Raw genomic sequence first — 16662 nt, forward strand, 5'->3', positions numbered from 1 at the left:
ACAAATCAATAGTTAGCATCAAATTTTAATGAATGCATACACATGAAACATAATTTTGAGTGTCTTTAACTTATAAGATGTCTTAGTGGCAAAACTTAGTGGTTACTTTGGCAAAACACTCGTGTAAATGATTTTAATTTAACGTTTTAAAACTGTGAAGTCAAATGACAAAATGAATTGTTTTCCTAGAGTTATCGTCCATCTTTGAAATTTTGAGCGCTCTCTTTCGGAATTTAATTTTGAGAATTGAAAGGCATTAATGAAGGCTGACAATGACGAGTGACAAGTTTCTTAGTTGGTAAACTGGATCATACATACCAACACAAAGACTTAAAACAAGTTTAAATAAATGCTAATTTCTTTTAAAAATACAATCAATAGTATATTTGGTAATTATAAAATGTTTCAATTATATTTTTACACATTAATAATAATTTTTTTCCTATAATAATCATACATTTATAGTTGTGAAAAAATGCCGTTGTCGTAGTAATAGACACTCCCTACAGAATTCCAAGAACGGCACTAGTCAAACCAACAACCAAACTGATATTTTTATTTACAGTTATTTCAGAAGTATCAAGTATTATTAATTTTGTTTTGTTGGATAAAATCTTGTGTGATTTATAAAAACTTAAACGGGTAAAATTAGGCTATTGTGGGACTGTATTTCTGGATGTGAATGTTTATTCAGTGCTACACTTGTTAAGCATGGTTGGTCGGCCATCGAGTAGTGGATAACATCAATTTTTGCGATTTTGTGTATGTACGAATTTAAGTATTTAAAATTATATCGTAACTATTAAAAAATATCTTAATTTGTTATGCAAACTACATACTTTAGTTAGAGGTGATATATTTAATTGTACGGTTTCTAAATTTCACAAAAACTGAAACTAATCGCAAGACACACTGGAAATTCCCAATCTCAGTGACGCAATTAATAACCTCCATTCTCCATTTCTTTTTGTGATAAGTGCTCGCCTGACATTATTCATTAATTGTTATAGTAAAATTTAAGCGTGGTATCATTCATAGTGGATAATTATACAGTCACGTTTGACTGTAATTATTTTGATGGACTTTAGTTCTAATAATATTAACGCCATCTGCGTTAACAAAATACTCATAACTTGTAAATGGCTACCCCGACCCCGTCGAACCCGAGCGATAGGTGGTATTTTACGAAGGAACAGTTAGAGACTACTCCATCGAGAAAATGTGGCTTCGATGCACACAAGGAACTTTCCAATCGCCAGCAAGCTGCCAACTTCATCCAGGACATGGGCCAGAGGCTCAAAGTGTATCCTTCATAATATGGCACGGTTTGAGTATTTTAATTTTTACTCTGGGGGTTTTCTGGTTACAGCTTTTTCATATATTGTCAATGTGACAAGTCTACTTGAAACTTCACTTTCAAAACATGCACATGGTACAAGGATATGGTCCACTTATTGCCTTCTGTAATATATTTTCTAACCAAAAGACATTTTTTTAGTTTCCCTTTTATTGAATGTAAGATATTCCTATTAGAGGAACTAGAAAAAGTTGTATGAAAACTATAAAAAATTTCATTAGACAAACAAGAGATTAACTATATAAAATGTAAACAAATCTTTGGTATGAGATACTTTTGAACTCTTCTAAGAAATAACTTTCAAAGATAAACCTTTATCTAAAACTAATTTTTATTATCAACTATTTTCAATGGAAATAAACCACAATTTGACCAAAAAAATGATTTTATTAACGTTATTAAATAAAAAATAACAGTATTATTTTGTATTTTGACAACGACACCCAACTTAAGCCTCGAAACGTCGATAAAATCATTTTTTTTTTGTAAAATTGTGGCTTATTTCCCATTGAAAATAGTTGATTATAAAAATGCCACAAGGAAATAGCTTCAGAACAACATTAATTTTTATTAAATGTGACAAAATAATGCTCATTTACCTCTCATACAATGCTTCCCAAAGGAATGATCTTCTTCAGGTGCCGTCCTTGTTCCGAAGTTTGGCTATCATCAAGGCTATGCGTATTTTTGATACCGTAGATCTAAATAATTGGCAGCTGCTGCACTTGTACCAATCTCTTAAATTCTTCAACCATGAATGTTTTCTTCTGCCAATGGATCTTTTACCTATTATTTTTCCCTGAATAATTAATTGTAGTAGCTGGTACTTTTGTCCCCTCATTATATGTCCCAAGTATTGCAGTTTGCGCTTTTTAATAGTAAGCGCAAGTTCTTTTTCTTTCTGCATCCTTCGCAACACTTCCATGTTTGTCACTCTCTCTGTCCACGATATTCTCAGTATCCTGCGGTATATCCACATCTCGAATGCTTCTATTTTCCTTGTATCGATCTTTTTCAGTGTCCAAGCTTCCATTCCATAGAAAAGAACTGACAGCACGTAACATCTCATCAGGCGAATTTTAAGATTTAAACTTAGCTCTCTTCCTCATAAAACTGTTTTCATTTTGGTAAAAGTAGCTCTAGCTTTTTCTATTCTGATCTTGATTTCTTCAGAGTTGTCGTTGTTTTCATTAATCACAGTTCCCAGGTAATTATATTTTCTAACACGCTCAATTCTTTGATCATGTACGGTTATGTCAGAAAAACTTTGTGGAGATTTCGACACCATCATTATTTTTGTTTTTTTGATGTTAAGTGATAAACCGAACTTTTCGCTGCACTCTACTATTCTGTTACTCAGTGTTTGGAGATCTTCCGGGGTTTCTGCTATTAATACTGTGTCATCAGCGTATCTCAAATTGTTTATTAAAGTGCCATTTATTTTAACTCCTATATCTTGGTCAGCAAAGGAATGATATCGGAATTTAAAAAAATATTTTTTAAGTTCACTGTTCATAGAAGTGTTAACTTTTACACTGGTTAACATTTAACAATTTAAATTAGAAATCACTAAAAAAAAGAGTATTTTCTACATGTATCACTAACATTCAAGTAACATGGTTTCTGGTTTTTGATCTGAGGATTTTTACATCCTTTTTATCTCATGTTGCTTTAGGCTGAGTTGACAAATATATTCAATTGACTCTGGTCACAACTGAGAAATCAGATTGCCATTGTAGGATCTAATCTGGTATTCCACCCCCAGTTGTTTAACGACAATTTCTTAAAGTACCACAATCGCAATTTGGAGAAGGTACTTTGCCCCACTTGACAAGTGAGTCGGAGTACCTGCTAGTTTGTTCTTATTCTATTTAATTCATGTTGGTTGGTCAGAACCATCTAGACTCTAGACCCTAGCTTGATTGTCATATATGGCATATTCCAGGTGCCAGGAGATGCATTCTTCTCTCAATCTATATGCCAATGATTGGTTATCTTAAAGAGAGGCTCAAAGTGTATCCTTCATAATATGACAGGGTTTGAGTATTTTAATTTTTACTCTGGTGGTTTTCTGGTTACAGCTTTTTCATATATTGTCAATTTGACAATCTACTTGAAACTTCACTTTCAAAACATGCTTTTGATGGTACAAGGATATGGTCCACTTCTTCCTTCTGTAATATATTTTTCTAAGCAAAAGACATTTTTTTAGTTTCCCTTTTATTGAATGTAAGATATTCCTATTAGAGGAACTAGAAAAAGTTGTATGAAACACAAAATTAACCTTAAAAAATTCCATTAGACAAACTAACTAAGTATATAAAAATGTAAACAAACCATTGGTATGAGATACTTTTAAACTCTATTAAAAAACAACTTTCAAAGATAAACCTTTCTTTAAAACCAATTTTTATTAAATTTGACAAAAATATGCTTGTTTACCCCCTACCTCCCTATAATGCTTCGCAAAGGGATGACATTGAAATTTAAAAAATATTTTTTAAGTTCACTGTTAATAGAAGTATTAATCTTTACAAATCCACAAGGAAAAAGATTTTCCTGTAGCTGGCTGTATTGGGACCATGCAAGTTCAGCAAAGCGACCTCTATTTCTACGCTCTGTACTTTTATTCGCTTTTTTAATTATATTGGCCAATGATATTAGTCCTGGTTACTGGATAATTGTCAAGGCCATAGTCCAAAAAAATAATAGGAAGAAAAAATAAGATGCAGGTTATGTTATTCAAACGTAAACAATTGTATGTAGTAAATAAAATTAGTTATTAAAATGCAGTACTGCAAGCAAAATACAATTAATTAAATTTACCTTTATATAATAATTGCATATCATCAATATTGTGGAGCAATATATAATTTTTTTGCTTCAATGACAGAAGGTATGAAATATACGTCAATTTGACAATTTCAATTGACAATATCAATTATTTAAGATAGTTGCAATATTTCTCTGTGACTCACGCACAGTCGTTTCTCGTTTCCCTTCCAAGTACTTGCACACCGCGAATACCATACATCACAAAAAATTTAAGTAAAATCCTTTATAAAAGGTATATTTATTAAAATTCCCTAAAAAGGGCTACATCACAAAAGCAGAACTAGTTTTCGAATTGATTACAGATTATCAGTACTGACAAGATGCTGACATGCTAAGCCACCACAATGGAAAATATTTGGGTAAAAACCCTTTAAAATTATACAGTCATGGAACCATTGACTACAATTGAGGGGGTTAGAAGTAAAAGGGTTTAGTGCACTTTTTTGAAATTTTACTCATACACATTCACATAATTAAATGGTATTTGTGGTAAAACAATTTAAGCATATTTCGCCCTATAGTCACCTTCTATCGCCCTATAGTCGCCTTCTATCGTCATTACATTTAGTTCACTGAAAACAATTGCAGTTTGCTTTGGTAGTAAACAGGTTTAACCATGTACTTGAACCGTTTTGCCACAAAACTATTTTTAGTATTCTTTTTTTTCTCTGATTCTGGCTTTGGTTTAAAACTAGAACCTTTAGCCACGTTAAATATTTTAGTATTCTGTAAAAACAAATAGTAATAAACGGGTTTAAGTGCGCTTGAACCATTTTACCACAAAACTATTTTTAGTATTCTGTAATGTGTAAACCCGTGTTAATACAGGATTATTTTTTAAGTAACTAAATACTAGATTTGTGACCAATTTTGAAGACTAATTAAGTATTATGCAACGTGCCAGTTGTAGTTACACTGTGGCTAACAGCTGTGACAAAAATGATTGATAATATGTAGTTAACATCAGCACTTAGACCGTTTTTTATTTTTATTTATCCACACCATGCACTGATTCAAGTACATTTTTTTATTAATTGAAAAAAAGGAAGGATATAGGTAGTAAGAGTAATAATATACCCTTATATTTTTATCATTTTATAGTACATTGTACACTAGACATATTTTAGTTTAATGACTCCTAGAATTTATAAAACTCAAACAACTTTGAAGCTGATTATCTCAGAACTATCAAAATTGCACTTAAACCCTTTTACGTCTGGCCCCCTCAATTGTTATAAATAACATGGACGTTTAAATATCACATGATTAGGCCCGGGCACCATTTGAGGCGCTCCGAGGAAAAAGGGCGAATACGCCAGTTACAGTTTTTTTTTTTTTAATGCAATGGATAGCCTGATCATTATTCGAACAATGTACCACCATAACATGGTTTATTCGTCCTTTCTATTCAGAACTATAATAGGTTGACTTAACGGAAGCAAACTGTATGAATCTTAAAAAGTATGGTAAATGTTCCGTGGAACAACGGCGAATACACCACTGCTACGTCGGTACACAGCTAGCCCTCCCACTTCTGTCTTGCCAAATTTCTGAATAAAATTTCCGTGATTTCCGTCTTATTTTTACCGTTTTAAGCTACAGTGTCGTTTTGCTTGTCAAAACAAGTAGTTTTTATTTTGATTAGTTTGAATAGTTTGAGTTACTTTACTAATAAAGTTAAAATTTTACTGCTACAATGTCAGAAAGCGAGTTTACAGAAGACCAGAACAAAGGCTACACTAGAAAAAGGTCGAAAACTGAAGACACGTGGCAAAAGAATGTGAATAAAGTTAAAAGAAACTCAGGTGAAGAATACAGCACCATTAAAAACAGAAAACTTGTGCCTAAGCGGACTGTGGGAAGTCCCTGTTCCTGTGGATGTTTTGAGAAAGTAGGTTTGGAGAAAATTAGTATAATTTTTAAAAACTTTTGGGAATTATCTGAGTATAACCTACAAAACGCTTACTTATCTAAAAGAGTGAAATCTGTTTCTGTCAACCGTTGTCGCATTAAAAATCGACCTAGTCGAAAGTTACGTAGTATTGAGTACAGTGTACTTTTTGAAAGCAATGAATTTAAAGTCTGCAGAAAAGCATTCTATGCGATTCATGGTGTCACTGAAAAGAGGGTTCGAACTGTTTTGAATAAAGTATCCACAAGTGGCACTGTAGAATTGGACAGAAGAGGAAATAAAAATCCAGTTAACAAAGTAAGTGTAGAAATGAAAGAAACTGTAATGTTACATGTAAATAGTTTACCCAAATGTTCAAGCCATTACAGCAGAGCAAAAAGCCCTTACCGAAAGTACCTTTCCACAGACTTAAACATAAACAAGTTGTATGACCTGTACTGTGAGTGGATGACAGAAAATCACCCTTTAATTGACCCTGTCAGCTCACGGTTCTATCGTGACACATTTAATAAAAAATTCAATATTGGTTTCAACCCTCCTAAGTCGGATACTTGTAATTTTTGTGACAAAACAGATATGGAACTTTCAAATTGTGATGATTTACAACGTAACCAATTGCAAGTTGCCAAGGAACTTCATTTAAGACGAGCCAAAGCAGTTCAAAAAATACTTAAAAGTTATAAAAGTAATAATGAAGACTCAGTTTCAGCAATTTGTATAGATCTGCAGCAAACTCTCCCTACCCCTAAACTGACAACATCTGTACAGTATTACAAAAGGAAGCTTTGGACCTACAATTTTGCAGTCCATGATGTTAAATCTGGAAAATGTGTTATGTACATGTGGAATGAAAGTACTGGAGGTCGTGGTTCATGTGAAATAGCAAGCTGCTTGTCCCATTACTTTGATTCTATGGATCATCAAGTCAAAAAAGTTGTGCTATTTAGTGACAATTGTGGGGGCCAGAACAAAAATATGAACATTGTTTTAGCTTGTTTGAAAAAAATTCATGAATTAAAATTTGATTTCATAGAACATTACTTTATGATTCCTGGACATTCATATTTACCTTGTGACAGGGATTTTGGTCACATTGAGTTAAGGCTTCGAAATATTGATGTTTATTCTGAAGACCACTATATTGACTTAATTCGTTCATCAAGGAAGGTCAGACCATTCAAAGTAGTAAAAATGACATCATCAATGTTTTTTGATTTCACTGCTCTTCAGAAGTTAATTACAAAAAGAAAATCAACTGCTAGTTTTAAAGATGGTAAAGTATTTCTTTACTCCAAGTTGTTCAAACAAGGGTTTTCCATACAACCAACGTACCAAAATGTTTTGTCCGAACAAGTTGTTTTGCAGAAAGGAAAAGTAGGAGAATATCAACGCCATTTGTTTGATTTATCTGCCGCAGTTTTGTCTCCTAAATACCAACAGCCTATAAAACTTTCAGAGGAAAAAATAAAAGACATCAAGTCACTTCTTCCATACATACCGCTTCATCATAGGAGTTTCTTTGATGAGCTGATCTCTCTCCAAGAATCACAAACCAATTTGGCAACGCTAACTGGACAAAGTCAGGATGATGTTATGGATTTTTGCTTGAATTAATAATTTATTGTTTGGTGTTTTTTTAGTTTTTGATTTATCTTAAACAGAACAATTTTTAATTAAAAAATGTTTTTCATATCATATCCTTTGAATAAAACTTTTTTCAATATCCTGAATTATAATTTTGGTTTAGATGGGGTGATCTTATTTGCTTAACAAGCAAAACTTTTTATAAAAAAAATAGTTTTTACCTAACCGCATTACAAAATTTTGATGACATGTATATTCGCCCTTATTGAATTAAAAACACTTTTTCAACTTTAATCGCGTTTTTCTCAAAATGCCCATTTGGCGTATTCGCCGTTTGTCCACGGAGCGCCTCATTTGACCCTCACTTGAGTTGAATTTGTTTAAAGGTTCTGCTACCTCACATTTTTAACGGTCGATGGCAACTCAGTTGAGTTGATAGCAGAACCTTTGAACGAATTCAACTCAAGTGAGGGTCAAATGGTGCCTGGGGCCTAATCATGTGATATTTAAAACATGCATGATATTTATAACAATTATAGTCAATGTTTCCATGACTGTATAATTTTAAAGGGTTTTTACCCAAATATTTTCAATCTTGGTGGATTAGCATGTTAGCATCCTGTTCACAGGGTTGTGCCGTCCATGTGTGCAATGTGTGCAGCGCACACAAGCGCCAACAAATTAAGGGCGCCACTAGAGTTGTTTTTCAAAAATGTTACGAGACGATTTTTAAAAAATTGTGTATTTTTGGGTGCCATTAAATGTTTTGTATACAGGCACTACCACATGCTCATACCCACTGCCTGTTGAGCACTGATGATGATCTGTAATCAGATGGAAATATAGTTCTGCATATGTAATGTAGCCCTTTTTAGAGAATTTTAATAAATTATATACCTTTTATAAAGGATTTTTCTTAAATTTTTTTTTATTTCCTTTACACTTATTATTAGGTTTGTTCTAGCATCAGTTTCAAATGGTTTGAAACCATCAGCGAATAGTTGACCAGCGTGAGTATAGGGGATAGCACTGGTGACTGTATTATGCAGTTCTCTCACTGACCAACTGTTTGCTGATGGTTTCTGACTAGTTTGACTGTTCGCTAGAACAAACCTAATATTTAAAAATATAAGTTAGAAATCACCAAAAAAGAGTTTTTTCTACATTTATTATTAACATTCAAGTAATATGGTTTCTCTTTCTTGATCTGAGGGTTTTTACATCCTTTGTATCTTTTGTTTTATACTATATGGTTAGTTGACTTTATGCAAATATATTCAATTGATGCTTTGGTCGCAACTAAGAAATCAGCAAAATTGCCATTGTATGATCTGATCAGGCATTTCTCTACTAGATACTTATATCATTTGTTGTGCAGCACCACAATCGTAATTTGGAGAGAGTATTTTGCCCCACTTGATTACTTCAGAGAACCTGCCAGTTCTTATTCTGTTCAGTGTGGCCCAAATTCATGTTGGTAGCTCGCTTGTAATACTGGAATATTCTGGATGTAATATTCTGGATGTCAGGAGATGCATTCTTCTCTCAATCTTTGTGCCAATAGTTGGTTATCTTGAAATTCCTGTCAGTTAGAATTCTTCCAGAATCTAGAGTCTAGAGGGTTGTTTCTTGAACGAAACCTACTTATATCTCTGCTGGTGATACCAATGTGGGAGTAGAGCACAAGATCTGCATTATTTTTTCTGTACTCCCTGACATGGGGTTCTTGGCAGGTGTGTGAGGGGGATTATGTGGCTCAGTGCGGGTAGTCAGAATAGCATAAGCATAAGTCACATTTTTTTTTATTAAAAATTCTTTTTATAAAAGGTGTCACAGAACATTTTCTGATTGAAAATTCCATTTTCACTGATCTTGCAAGGTATACATGGTGAGCCACTAATTTAATGGGTTTTCACCCATATATTTAGTGGCTCAACCATGTATACCTTGTAGTGTAGCAGCACTGAAAAAAGAATTTTCAATCGGAAAATGTTCTATGATGTAGCTCAATAGTGATGTTTTTAACACATCATGCCCCACATGAGACAGCATCTGTCTCACTGTGCTGTGATCTTAGTGGACTGCGTGACCTTACCGTGTCTCTCACAGCCATATTAAAATTAATTGCCGGTCCACAGATCTCACAAAAAAATCATACCAGGGGTTAACGTGTTAAAGTATACCTTGTATAAAAGACTTTCTAATAAAAAAATTTTATTAAATAAAGTTACTAATCTCGGTACAACTTGTCCTAGGTAATATGTTAAATAAAAGACTGTATAGTTGCAAATGGTTTATTTAAAAATAACATTAAATAACTATATTAGAACATTACGAAAAATAGAGGTATACTGTATAAAATAAAATGGTTTCGCAACGCAATGTAATGCAAAGAGGTGTAGTTCCTAAAAGGTGCAGCATGTCTCCTAAATGCTTTTGTATAAGTAAAAGATTTAAATTCAGGAAAACTCGAAACCTAAAATTAGAAATAAAAAATTAGATTTTTAAATTCAAAATGTATAATATAATACATATCGCCTGGTGAGAACAATAGTGACGAAACTTCAAAATGAACGAAAATGAATGAAATTTAAATAATTAAAAAATTTACTTTTAAAAATAAATTAAACGCATCAAATAAAATATTTTATTGTACACACCAGTTATTCGCAAAATGAAACTAAAGTACAATAGAAAAATAACAAAATAAGATCTTAAGTAATAATTATGAAAACGATAAACATGATAAAAGATAAAAGGTAAGCAAAAGAACTATGAATAGTAAAATTAAATTCATCATTTCACTCACGTATGTTTCGTATTTCAAACTACTAAAGAAATGATTGTGTGTAGAAGGAATTGATTTATTTTGTAAGACATCTTTTTAGAACTGAATATTGGTTCTCGATAGTGTGGAATTAAACAATACTGATCCAAAGTGAATAGACGCTTTCTTAATTTGCTATTTCTAAGTACCTAAGAACGATTGAAACTGAGTTTCTCTGTAAGAAGTTTTATAAAAAAAACACAAAAGCAAAACCGACCACACAGACAAAAGTGCTCATTCGCCACTATTGCGCATTGTACTACTATCTTTAATAAAATATCTAATATTTCAAATACATGCAAGCATGGCGTAATTACAGATTCGCCAGTGTTGATATAAAGTTTGGTGTGCTTTCGTCGTTAATGCATCAAAATATTTGACAAATTCACAATACCATAAAGACTTGTAGGCGCCCTCTAGTAATAAGGAAATTAAATAATTGTTAGCCGATATTGCACATAAAAGAGGGCATATTTAGATGTCGATTGATGGACTTAACTCAAAAACGTTGATTTTCGTGTTTCGCCACTATTGTTCTCACTAGGCGATATGTCTGAATTGTCAATATGAATGAGTCACATAAAATTAAATTATTAGAAGTTTTTTTCTACCAAGCCACAAAAACAAAATTTGTTTAACTCATTTAGTGCCCACACCGACAGTGTGTCAGCATGAGGGCTTCGTCGGGGGTACCAACAACACATGAGTGTCTGTCGTGGTATTGAATTATTAAATGAACTGTTATCAGCTTGGGCACATCAGTTGAGTTTACAGTATGGGCATCGAATGAGTTGATTTTATTAATGTTTTGTATTTTGATAACGATTTCTGAAGTGGACGGCCAAATATTAAATAAATTGAATTTCAAACCTAAATTGTGGTTTTATTCCCAAATAAAATAGTAAATTAAAAATTAGATAGAGCTTAAATACCCACTCTTCTTCCACTAGTTCTGTTCAATAAGTATTGTCTTAAAAAAGCTCTCAATCTGGTCAAAAATTTGGACTGATTCCACTATCATCTTGAATCAGATGATTATTAAAAGTAATTGCTGTTGCCGAAAACTCTCCAAAATTTTTGTAGGGATATTAAACGGGACATTCAAAGAGTTTGTGGAGACTCAAAATATCCTTCAATGGTATACTTACTTTGAGTATAACAATGATTAAAATCTGCAAATAAAAATGACAATTTCAGTCATTAAAATATGAATCTTAGAGTAAGGAGTAAAGAATATTCATTTTTTATCAATGGGAGAGCTCCTTTTTACAATCTAATATCAAATATAAATATAAAGAATCCTAAACTAATTATATTGAACAATTAAAAACAATAAACAGCAACAACATACAGTGATAAGCGAGCTAATAACAGGCAAAATAATGCCAAATATGGAAAACGTACTACATTGTGAAATAAAAAGAGATGAAACTAGTAGGGAAAGAGGAAATTATCGATATAAACATATAAATTAACCATACTGAAGTAAAAACTTCTTTTGTATATTGGTATAAAAAGTTTTATTAAAAAACATAAAAGTCCTCCAAAAGGATTTGCAAAACTTTTCAATCTGAATCAGATCATCCTCAGTGTCTAGAACGAAGTATTTCCACGTTAAACTGAATGCAAAAGGTTTAAAATTGTGACTAGGTTAAAGAAAAATGTGGCAATACTTACGTTCTGCTTCATAAAAGAAACTAGCAACTTATTTAAAAAGGTTACATCGATATAAATGGTTTACATAATAATTAAGTGATATTTGTAGCGTGATATTTGAATATTAAGTGATATTTTAAATAAGTTGCTAGTTTCTTTTATGAAGCAGAACGTAAGTATTGCCACATTTTTCTTTAACCTAGTCACAATTTTAAACCTTTTGCATTCATTTTAACGTGGAAATACTTCGTTCTAGGCACTGAGGATGATCTGATTCAGATTGAAAACGTTTTGCAAATCCTTTTGGAGGACTTTTATGTTTTTTAATAAAACTTTTTATACCAATATACAAAAGAAGTTTTTACTTCAGTATGGTTTTTTAACTATGGTATACAGCCAGCTACGGGGACTTTCCCATTGATATAAATTAACATTATATTTCTTAGTTTCCCGCCTTTAGATGTTGGTGACATGAGTATTTTATAAAATTCTCCTGTCACAGTGACAGTTGTTCATACTTCTCTGATACTTTTAAAAGTGGGAAACTATGTAATGTTAATTTATATGTTTATATCAATAATTTCCACCGCTACTAGTTCCATCTCTTTTTACTTCACAATATATTATGTTTATCATCTTTTGCTTTATTTTGTAAGTTATTAGTGCGCTCATCACTGTATAAATAACTACATATATCACAAAAATGATTACATTGAAAACAAAAATATGGAATCTACAAATCATTTGAAACTAGTTGAATGATATGCTTAAAAACTAGGATAGATCCCTTGGATTACGCCAAACAAAACCAAGCAGTTGAAGAGCTTCGGTATTAATCACTGACGCTATACCTCCTTTGTTCTTAAAGAAATGCAGTTTTAACCTTTCCAGGCCATTGTATTACATATTTAATTGTTCCGTTTAAACTGGTGTTTTTCTGATTACTAGATTTCAGATAACTGGAAAGAAAGTTTTCTTAAGCCTATATTTAAAGACGGGGATAAATCTCTCGTTAGTAATTATCATCCTATTAGCGTCCTTGGTGTGATACCCAAAGTGTTTGAGAGTCTGGTTTGTGACTTTTTAACTCCTTTACTTGAGCCTAAACTTATCGATCAACAATTTGGGTTTAGACCCCATAGATCTACTGAGCTTAACCTATTACCTTATGTAGATTTTTTGTTCGACTCAGACTCAGGGTGTCTCATGGTATGTTGGTCCATAAACTCAGAATGATTGGTGTTGATGAACCAATGATTTCTTAGTTTAGCAGCTATTTGTCTAATCGTAGACACATGGTAAAAATTGGTAATTTTCTTTCCAAATCAATTCTTGTTCCTTCAGGGGTTCTTCAAGGATCACATCTTGGGCCTCTTCTGTTTAACAATTTTATAAACAGTATTCACGAATGTTTTTCTTCTTCCCTTTTTTGCTGTTTGCCGATGACTTAAAATTGAGATGTCTGATTAAATCTCCCAATTTGTTAATCAAGTTGTTGGACTAGTGTACAAGAAATGGGATGGTTTTGAATCCATGTAAATGCAAAGCCATTACATTTTCTCGATCTAGATCCCCAATCAATTTTGAATACAAGATTGGACAGCATTGCCTAGATACTGTACCTTTCATCAAGGATCTTGGTGTTACTTTGGATGCAACTCTACAACTTTCTGATCACTTAAATAATGTAGTCAACAAAGCATTTCAGATGCTTGGCTTTATCAGAAGAAGCACACAGGATTTTACTAGGATTACAGCCTTAAAAACACTTTATTGCTCTCTTGTCCGTCCCAATCTTGAGTATGCTTCCTGTGTATGGTCACCTTTTTATGGTGTGCATATTGAGACCTTGTGTCGTGTTGAGCATAAATTCCTTAAACAGATTGCTTTCAAATTAAACATCTTGGACAACTACAATGATGCAGATTTACTTGCTACATTATATGCGTCATAAGAAGAGAGATTATATTACCTTTTACAATATTCTGCATGGTAGAGCTGCTGCTTCTTCTTTGCTCAATAAAATTAATATACGTTCCATCTAGACCTACCAGATCTATATCTAGTTTCCATTACCCTATACATCACACTAACTATGGATTTAACAACTTCATTTCAAGAACTGTTAGACTAGCCAATCAATATGACAACATATATTTCTTTGCAACCTTTGGCTCATTCTTGCGGCAGGTTTTGTGTACTCTTGGCTCAAGTAATAGAGATAGAGATAATAGATATAGATAACTTTTGTATTGTAACTGTAGATATAGTCAGTATTATGAATTTATAGTTTAACATTAATTGTAATTGGGCTTGCCCGTTGATAAATAAAATAAATAAAATCAATTGAATTATAACTACATATTAAAAGATAACTGTGAATCAAAGAAAACACTTAAGTCCTTTAAGACTATTGCAACTCTAGATCTAGAAAATGTAATACAGTAACATTTACAGTCGGAAAAATGAAAGATTACCCATGAATGATCACATAAATCACATAACAAACGTTTGTTATTTTTAGAAAAAGACATACAAAATAAGTGATTGATATGATCGTTCATGGTTAATCTTTCATTTTTCCGACTTTACCTATATTCAAACTTATTCCGTTAGTATCGACCAATTCTGAAGAGCTGCTATATCCGTATTCAAATTAAGACAGTCATTAACACTGCTTACTCTTGCATACAAGAGATTCTGAAAGATGTGGCGACATCTTTAATGGGTTAACCGGTTTTCATAACAATAGTAAGCATTAACCTAAAAAAAATAATAAAATACATATCCAACAGGATTAAATAAAAAAGTCAAACACACTCTTCGATACGTAGACCTACTTCTAAAACTACGACACAGCAAGCATAACACAGGCTGTTTCTATGGTAACATTACTAAACACGATTCTTTGCGCATCTTCGTGGTATGAGTCATATTCCCAAACTTAAGTTTGTTGCAGTCTACCTTCTTTCTTCTGGTCAGGTTTTTTAAAATGTGTTCTAGTATTGGTGGCATGGTGAATCTCATGTATAGTTACTGCTAGATAGTAACTCTGAAAACAAAAGAATTTGCTATAAAATAATAATTTTATGGCTGTTGTAATTGAAATTGAAAGCAGTAGTAATTGGAAAATAGTAATTCTATATAAGAGCTAAGATAAATATTGTAGATAGCTTTCAATACCTTTCAAACCCTAATATTTCACATTTGCTACAAGTAGTACATTATAATATACCTAACGTACTACTTGTAGCAATTGTGAAAACATTAGAAACATTAAAAACACTACATAGAATTATTAATATAAATTTTACAGTAGTATATATAATCTTAAGTAAAGAAAAAACGATTTTTTCATAAAATCTGTGACACAATGTGTCCATGGTTGGGGTGCCCAAGAGGAAAAACTTTTTTATTTTCAATTTTAGCGAAAAATGTCATTCTTGATAAAAAGTTTTGCTTGTTCTAAAACCGGATAAAACAAAATAAAATTCAAGTTTTTTAAAACCTGCTTAATTTTGTAGCCAATCTTATGTAAATACCTATAAATTTTTGCACTAAGTTCGGAATCGTAAAGATACATAATCTAGTGTTGCTAAGCTACAGTGTAACTTAGTAACTGTCAACCCCGATAAATAATTTGCGAATTGTCATTTTTTTTCGACAATGATAAGCGTTCAACAAGGAATGTATCTTATGAACTTTTATTCTTGATAATAGTGTAGGAAACAGAGGTTCAACCTCGCAAAATGGACACAAGTCCGGTTTTATTTTTTTTCTGGTATATCAAGGGGAGCTTATTATGAGACTAACTTTTTCTTAAAAAATTTCGCCCCGGAACCCCCCTTTTCATCCCTTTAAAGGGGGTAATTTGTGATTTTTGTGAAACGTAGCCCTTAGTGTGCATTTTACAGAAAAATTACTTAATAGCTTAGTTGGATTCGAAATTATCTATTAGATAGAAGGCAGATAGTTCGTATTAAGAATTATTTCTCTAATGAAATTATAGTTACATCGGGTGTATCTCAAGGCTCCCACTTAGGACTTAGGACCTATCCTTTTTAATTTATTTATAAATGACATAAATAAAAGCTTCAATTTTGCTCAATTTCTTCTATTTGCTGATGACCTTAAATTATTTCACATAATTACCTCTGATTTGGATCACTACAATTTGCAATCAGATCTTAATGGTCTTGTGGAATGGTGCTCACTTAATGGTATGGACTTAAATGCAAACAAATGCCATGCTATAACTTTTACTCGACTAAGACACTTTGAGAATAATTCTTACTTTATACGGGACACTAGGTTACAATTAGTTGACTCAGTTATAGATCTGGGTGTTATTCTTGATACTAACTTGAATTTCAACCTACACATTAATAGCATGGTTTCTAAGTCATTAAAGATGCTTGGCTTTGTTAAAAGATGCAGTCATGACTTTACGACTGGTCGTTCTTTAAAATTTCTTTATTGTTCTTTGGTTAG

General features: G+C 32.3%; 1 protein-coding gene and 1 long non-coding RNA gene across 3 annotated transcripts in view; one reads left to right on the forward strand and one right to left on the reverse strand.

Moving 5' to 3' along the window:
* Window positions 1-343: 343 nt before the first annotated feature.
* The window catches only part of LOC126887284 (cyclin-T), a 100982-nt gene continuing 84663 nt past the window's right edge, over window positions 344-16662 (forward strand). The window contains exon 1 of the mRNA XM_050654694.1: window positions 344-1303. Within this exon, the coding sequence (XP_050510651.1) occupies window positions 1140-1303 (164 nt within the window). The 5' untranslated portion in view covers window positions 344-1139. The remainder of the gene's footprint in view (window positions 1304-16662) is intronic.
* LOC126887286 (uncharacterized) overlaps window positions 9969-16662 on the reverse strand; it is a 31387-nt gene continuing 24693 nt past the window's right edge. Inside the window, exons 2-5 of one of the 2 annotated variants that reach the window (XR_007699009.1) lie at window positions 15012-15223; window positions 14764-14934; window positions 11664-11687; window positions 9969-10164 (exon numbers count right to left, since the gene is read on the reverse strand). This is a non-coding gene — a long non-coding RNA (uncharacterized LOC126887286). The remainder of the gene's footprint in view (window positions 10165-11663; window positions 11688-14763; window positions 14935-15011; window positions 15224-16662) is intronic. The other variant, XR_007699008.1, reaches the window with a different exon arrangement.

Source organism: Diabrotica virgifera, chromosome 6 (assembly GCF_917563875.1).
Source record: "Diabrotica virgifera virgifera chromosome 6, PGI_DIABVI_V3a".
NCBI lineage: Eukaryota > Metazoa > Arthropoda > Insecta > Coleoptera > Chrysomelidae > Diabrotica > Diabrotica virgifera.